Source organism: Diadema antillarum, unplaced genomic scaffold (genome assembly GCF_040938485.1).
Source record: "Diadema antillarum isolate AM-2024a unplaced genomic scaffold, OU_Dant_1.0 seq00000329_RagTag, whole genome shotgun sequence".
In the NCBI taxonomy this organism is placed as follows: Eukaryota; Metazoa; Echinodermata; class Echinoidea; order Diadematoida; family Diadematidae; genus Diadema; species Diadema antillarum.
This window is the reverse complement of record NW_027271346.1, coordinates 1,460,054-1,467,595: the sequence shown is the minus strand read 5'-3', so window position 1 is coordinate 1,467,595 and position 7,542 is coordinate 1,460,054. Positions and strand designations below refer to the sequence as shown.

At 36.9% G+C, this 7,542-nt stretch overlaps 1 protein-coding gene across 1 annotated transcript in view; it reads right to left on the bottom strand.

Moving 5' to 3' along the window:
* Positions 1-296: 296 nt before the first annotated feature.
* The window catches only part of LOC139730718 (integrin alpha-9-like), a 119,185-nt gene continuing 111,939 nt past the window's right edge, over positions 297-7,542 (bottom strand). The window contains exons 21-25 of the mRNA XM_071641584.1: positions 6,992-7,144; positions 5,262-5,375; positions 4,407-4,505; positions 2,835-2,954; positions 297-1,791 (exon numbers count right to left, since the gene is read on the bottom strand). Of these exons, the coding sequence (XP_071497685.1) occupies positions 1,630-1,791; positions 2,835-2,954; positions 4,407-4,505; positions 5,262-5,375; positions 6,992-7,144 (648 nt within the window). The 3' untranslated portion in view covers positions 297-1,629. The remainder of the gene's footprint in view (positions 1,792-2,834; positions 2,955-4,406; positions 4,506-5,261; positions 5,376-6,991; positions 7,145-7,542) is intronic.

Below are 7,542 nucleotides of genomic sequence, written 5' to 3'. Positions count from 1 at the left end.
AGATACTATGCATTTGGTAGTAGCTTCTCTTTTGCAGACATTTTTTTTCTTTTGCTTATAAGCACTAACTTGGAATGCCAGACATGAGCAAAACACAGTGTCGTCATATTTCTAAGTGCTGGAAAAACATCTACCATGGTATTTACAGCCGTGGAATCTGGAATCTTTGGTCCTTCAGTACAATAAACATTCCCTCACTACCCTAGGTAGATCCTATTCACGCCTGTTGCATTGTCAGTTGTTCATCATGAAGAAGACTCTGCAGGCCACTCCAGACGAATGTTTTTTTTCTCATCACACGAGACCCACCTTCTCCCACCTACACAAGATCTCATACAGCTTGATTTCTGGAGAACCCATCACTTTAAATGTGGTTCTAAAACAGATGTCAGAACACTTCTCTACCTATACAGGCAATAATGAGATATCATATCAGCGTTTGGTGTTTTTTTTTTTAATCAACTCCGAAATATAGGCCCTTGTTATCACTGTGATTGTACATGTTTTATGTCAATGTGGCCAAAGTGCAGGTGATTTGATTTAAAAACAGCTACAATTTAATACAGCAAGTATCAATAGACTCTTAAAATTCCTTATGAGTCTATTAACCACCTAAGGTCCCTAATTAGAATGTTATACATTATATCAGTGTATTGTAGCATATATATTAGTATGCATAGTATTAATTATGCACAAATAATGCACACTGTCATATCCAGCAGCAAACTAGCAAGTCTTTGACACCTGGCTATGACACTAGAGCCTTTCTGCTTCTCATTAGACAGTATCACATGTCACAGAGAAATTTCTCTTTGACATCTCAATTCAACTCTTAAGAGCAAAATCATCATTGACATCAGAGAGTCCTGTACATACTCTATCTACAGCTGTAATCTTGTAATTGTGGAATATTGTCATTTCAAACTTCCTTCAAATTAACAGGACAAGTGACACCAAGGCTCTACATGATTCCGAGGATGTCATATTCATTAAAGACATAGTTTACCATGAATCACGATAACAGGTATCTCTTACTACTCTAATTGCATAAGCCTTACCATCACATAGATAGTAAATGATTGGAATGGTGATATTTCTAGCTGTGACATGCAACTCATTTGACAATCTTACATCAAAAGTCTTACATTTCATATCCTCAACATAAACTCATGTAGCAAGTACTTGCTTGCATTTTCAGCACAGTGATGTTGCATTTCTTGCGAAGCAAAACAGCCACCAGATAGGTGCAAAGACACTAGATCCCCAAGGGACACCACACAGCACGGTATTCACCTATTCAAATCGAGAGAGACTCAGGATGTGACTCGTTCAAGTCCAACAGATTGTTCAAGAAACAACAGAGTTTCACTTGTGGAGTACAGAATGTCATCAAAGAACTCTGCTGACCTTTGACCTGCAAGGTGCTGTGAGTCCCTTGGTTCGGCTACATAGGGTGTGTGGGTAGAGTGAAGAGAAAAACATGTACAGTCTCTTTGATCTCCGTCAGACAGAGACGAGACTTAATGTATTATGTGAAGATGAGTTGATTCATCGACTAAGATGGAGTGAAAGTGTCTTGCAGAGAGGAGCGCAGGAAGAGATGGAAGCGGAGGATATCGACGAGTGTTGCTATGGTGATGCTGCCAGTCCCTTCATCATGGGGAGGTCGGTACCGTCCAGGTTGTCTGAGGGCATGGCGGAGGGCTTGATTGGCATGGGTCCGGCTTGCGTTGCACCCTGCTCGGCCTCCTTCTCCCAGTCCTCGCGATTCTTTCTCTTGAAGAAGCCGCACTGAAATGCAATGACCACAGGAAAGTTCCACTTTAACAATGATGCTATACCATGAGAAAATCACCTTCCTAACCACCATATACACCAAACAATTATAAGATTATAATCCTCATGTACGCCTAATTAACTCTATTAATTAACAACCAGAACATGAAAATTGGAAGTGGTATTAGGTGGTGGCCATAACAGTTGATAATGATGGTGATACAGTATTTGTAGATCACCAAACTGACATTATACTGCCTCGGGCTTCTCATGTCATAACTAAGTAGTTATGATATGTATAGATTTACAGGGAAAAAAATCATGATCTAATCATGAAAATTTCTTGCAATACTAAAGACAGCTTAGGCTGCAGCTTCTGATTAAAATGTCCTACAGCACATGGTTAAGTAAATTCAGATGTAGATCTAATGGATTACCCGTTAATAAGGGCAGGTTTGATGCAAGCTTGACAGATAAATTGCATTGTACTATCTGTTCATCCGACGATATAGGTGATGAATTTCATTATATTTTTGTTTGTCCCTCTTTCAACAAAGAGAGATTATTGTATTTACCAAGTAGCTTGATGGCCAGTAGACCAAGTGCATTACATATGGCCAGATTATTCAGTTCAACTAATGCTTGCCATTTGAAAAAACTAGCCAAATTTGTCAGAATTATTATGTTTCAGTTCTCTTCAATACCAAAGAAGAAAGACAGTATTTTTGTAGAAAGTAAAGTAGATGTGAATGTTTGTACACGTAGTGGTAGAGTAGTTAAACGTCCTTTACGCCTTGTTTTGTAAACATATTTATTCATATCTGTTATTTTCACATGTACATGTACATTATCACTTATATTTTTGTATTCATATATTGTAAATATGTTTGTACTCTCATACCCCAAGAGGGGGTCGATAGAGTCAATAAAATCTTACAAAATCTTACATGGTATATATGTTGTTGTGTTATATGTAGGAATGAAAGTTTTATCATTTAGTCTCCTGGTTCTTAGAGATTGAGGCAGAAATACGAACTATAGTGGTAGTTATCACTGACCTTCCAGAGCATCAAGATGATTAAGATGAGGAGGAGAATTCCTCCAATGATGCTGATGATGATGACCCAGATAGGAACTGTCCCCTTCCCTGCAACATCTGTGAATATAGTTACAGGAACCTGTCCAAGAACAGAAGCACAGTCAATTGTAAGGATGGGAAGGAGCAATGAAAATGTGATAAGAAAATCAGTTGAGGAACTACTTGTACTCAATAGAAACTCAAAAGGACAATGAAGTTTGGTACCGGTACTAAGCAGCAAAGACCAGTATACCCTGGTCAAAATGTTGATTGCAGTACATCCTTTCCAAGGCCACACCCAACAAAGAAAGAAATTACACTGTGCAACAGAAACCAATGGAGCTGGAGCCCTCACCACAAAAAAAAAAACAACAACCCAAAACAAAACAAAACAAACAAATTTAAAAAAAAACAACAACTTATGAACTACTGCAGTTAGAACTTTGAATGAAGTCAGGAACTCTGATTCCAGTGCAGTTAAGTGGACAACTTTTAAAACACACCTTCAGTAGCACATGCAGCTGCATACCACTATTTTGTTATGTCCAATTATACAATATATTTCCAGCACCTTCTGATTTTATGTGTCAAATTGATGTATGTAATGTATTGTGATTATCATTACTGAGTATGAGACTGTGTGGAATGATGTTTACTACATTATTGTCATCTAAAGCATAATACAATAATCATCTCAGAAAAAAGTACAGATCATTATTAGATATAGCTACAGGATATAACTCATTAATAGGTTTTGTAATTTACAAGTGGTAACATTTGCCACTAGTAATGAGATGACATCAAATGCAACATATTCATGATACAGTATTTTGTAATAGAATATATTGCCACAAAACCCAATTAACTCATGAAACATCAATGTTTTCTTATTTTAAGACACTATAAAGCTTTTTGATGAGTAATGTACAGTTTGTCCTCCATCATTTTATAATACTCATAATGGCCACTGACAGGGGAAACTTGCCTTCATGGTTTTGAGAAAAGCTGTCCAAGGTTTACATGCCATTATTGTGTGCAGGAAATTATGACTTTTGACTGAATAGATCAATTTAAATAATACCATCATATATGCTTCATGAAAAACAAAAAGTCATGTAATATGAAACATTCATAGATTTTGTACATTTGGTAGTTATGATATCAAACTGTTGCTTTTTGAAAATGAATCACACTTATTATTCATAGAGCAACACCATACATTTTCTACCTTGCCATTTTTTTCTGTAAATGTCTCTGACTCTTATAATTTCATTGTGTTGATGTGTCATATATTTAGCAAGCCTAAACTTTTGTGAATCAGAATTTCTCAATGATTCCAAGAGTGGCTAGATTCGCGATTGGGATGGACAGTGATGAACAGAATTCAATGTATGTACAATATGTGTGCATTCAAGTCATGATCAGAGTTAATATTTTCGTGTGTTGCTAATTTCGCAAATGGCACGCGACTCACAAAATTTGCAAAAACAAAAACCACGCAAAATATACTGTATATAATAATTTGTGTATATCTCTGTTTTACGTGACTTACTTGTACGCGATCTGGATTCTCATTCTCTCCCTGCCCATGTTCATTTCCAAGTGATACCACCTGTGCTTCTGTCAAGAGCTCCACATAGCCAAGCTTTCTCTGTTGGGGTGTGAGGATTACAGGTAGCTAGGTACTTAGTGCCTGGTATCACAGACCTAAATCTCTACAATACCTCAATTGAAGTTCATTCATGACATTAGAAGAGTACATGGCAAAGTTCATACCGGTACTGTGATAAATCTGGTAAATGAGGGCTTCAAGAACAGAAAATGTATGTCAATCTATTTGTACTTTACAGTGCTGCATGGTAAATACTCATACATTGTGGCATATTACCAGGTGGAATTCTGTACAACCCCCACTCCACCCCCCCCCCCCCTGAGTTGGCATTTGATTACATATACATGTGCTGAAATATATCAGTCCATTGAGGATAAGTCCCGAGTATACTCGGACAAGTGTCTATGGGAAATGAGTGCTGTTGGAAATCAGCCTGTCTTCAATGCAAACTTGTCAGGTTATGATGCAGCTATTATCAATATCACATAGAATAACTGGAATCATAGGTATACAATCAAACTAAAAAATCAAAATCATATTAAATCAAAGTTAGGTTTACATTACAAATAACACATAAAATTAAACTCAAAATCAAAATCATATTAAATCAATATCAACATGAAACTCAAAATCAACATCAAAATCAGTTGAAAAATAAAAATTGCAAATGACAAAATTAATGATGGTATTCAGAATAAAAATTGCTTCTAATAAAAGTCATTTCAAAATTATTTCAAAATAAAATCAGACGTAAGTAATTGAAACAATTAATTGACTGCAAATTTCCACACTTACCGTGATGAATGTGTGCTCCCATTGAAGTGCATTGATGTGAATTTCCAAGCTGTAGCCGATCTGTAGAGGGTCAATATGGCAGGTTAGTGCCACACATTTGGCTCTATGGCAACCCTGGAGAAAAAACAAAAAACAAAAACACATATGACACGATAGACACACGAAGTACAATGTAGACATTCAGTTTGTCAGCAGAGTGTGTAATATATGCTGCTTCCCATATTTTGACTGGTGTGCTATGGACATCAAAATTATTCACATGTCATGTTAGGATATCGAGTTGGGTTATTTGCATGTCACAGGGGATCTCTACAAACATTGCTATAATTTCAAGACATTTGTCATAAATCTTTCAGTATCAGGGTCAAAACTAGCATACATACATTGACACTGAAGCAATCTGAGAAGTATCTGTGCATGTAAAAGCGAATGTCCATATACAATTTAAAAAGATGTAATGTGCAACCTTTAATATCACAAACATCTTTCTCTCCCACGATGTCAGGCACAAGTTTGCATAAAAAGTTCTTCACAAGCCAATTGCTAGTGTGAGTGTAACATTTCAATGCTAACAGGTGACATGTGAGTAGACCATCCCATTTAAGGAACAGCTTCAGTTTGAGGTCAACTTATTAGAAGAGATTCAGGGCGGTGAGTTGGCTCAGTCAGTAGCGCGTCTGCCTCACGATCACGCAGCCCGGGTTCGAACCCGAGTCTGGACTGAGCAATGTTGTGTGTAAACATACCGTCCCCTCTAGCAAGAGGCAAAACACTCTGTCCCTCGGATAGGACATAAAATGGAGGTCCCGTGTATGAGAGAGTCACAGCTCATGCACGTAAAAGATCCCGCTTCATTCATTCATCGAAAAGAGCAGGGTGTCTAACCCGGTGAAGTGGTCCCACCGCACATCCAACTGGACCCCATGGAAGACCAGCTTAGTGTAGCTGAATATGGGCTATCCAGCCATCTTCACAGATGGAAAATGAACAACAACAACAACATAGCAACATGTAAACATTGAAATTATCATGGCAGAAATTGTACCAAATGTCGCCAAAAAATATCAGTTTTGGCATAAGCTCTAACCATATGGCTTCATGTAACTTGTGAAAGGGTATAAGTATTATGTCATTGAAACTTGAGGGTGTGCTTAAGCAGCTCTGTACATCCACACAATGTTGCCTTCGATTCAATGGGACTTCGTAGCTTCATAAATTGCAATATACTGCTATAATCCACCCATCTTCTCCAACAGAACTCTTGCAAGTACCTTGTCAAATGGAGACATGGAGTTCTGGCTGGCATAAAATGTGAAGCATGTTTATGCAATGTCTTGATAGTGGTGCCAAATGACATATTCCGGAAAGTGATGAAAAAACAAACAAACAAACAAACAAACAAACAAGCAGACAAATGATGTCTGTTCAGACACCTTTTCTCTTGATATGTTTCATATGATGGTCTAAGTCACGATACATTGTATTTCATTGTTTGTTTTTCAAAGCATTTATTTGAAATATTATGATGTATTATAATGTATTCAGATGTATATACTTATGTTTGATGTAGAATAACAAATATCCCAGTGGGGAAAAAACAATAACTTTATTTTGGTATGGGGAGACTTAAGAACTGGTTTTGTGAAATATCTTGGCACAATATTTTATTTTGTTTTGTTCTGTTTGTTGTTGTTGTTGTTTTTTTTAATGCTGTTTTCTTCCATGCTCACCATTGATTGTTCTGAAAGCTGCTTTTTAAACAGCGGGGTGACATCTTCTTCAGGGGCATAGGAAAAGGAGTTTGAGTCCTGCAAGATTTCCAAGAGCATGTTGCTCTGCAGTCGAAGGATATCATCGGTGTTACATGAACCAGACCCCATCCTCTGCTCCATAAAGATAGGATTTCAGGTTTTCAGTTATAGGTTATCCAACTTTCTATGCACATATGATATGAACAATTTGATTATGATTAGCAATGATTTCCATAACATCACATTACAATACAGATACGAGTGGAAAATAATATTTGCAAAGGCCTATATTTCAAATTTCAGCTTGTGAACTTCATTTCACAAGGTATCAAGTTTTACATACATTCACAATCATATATCACACAGAAAAATAAACACATTAAAGAGGTAAAACAAATAATAGCTTGTAAGATCAAGTAAATCATGGGGCCTTTCAGAAGATATCTTTGTAGTTTCTGCACTTAGAGGAATTTGGGTATTCAGACATAATATAATAGGCCTAGTGCATGAATTATCATTGCATGATACAC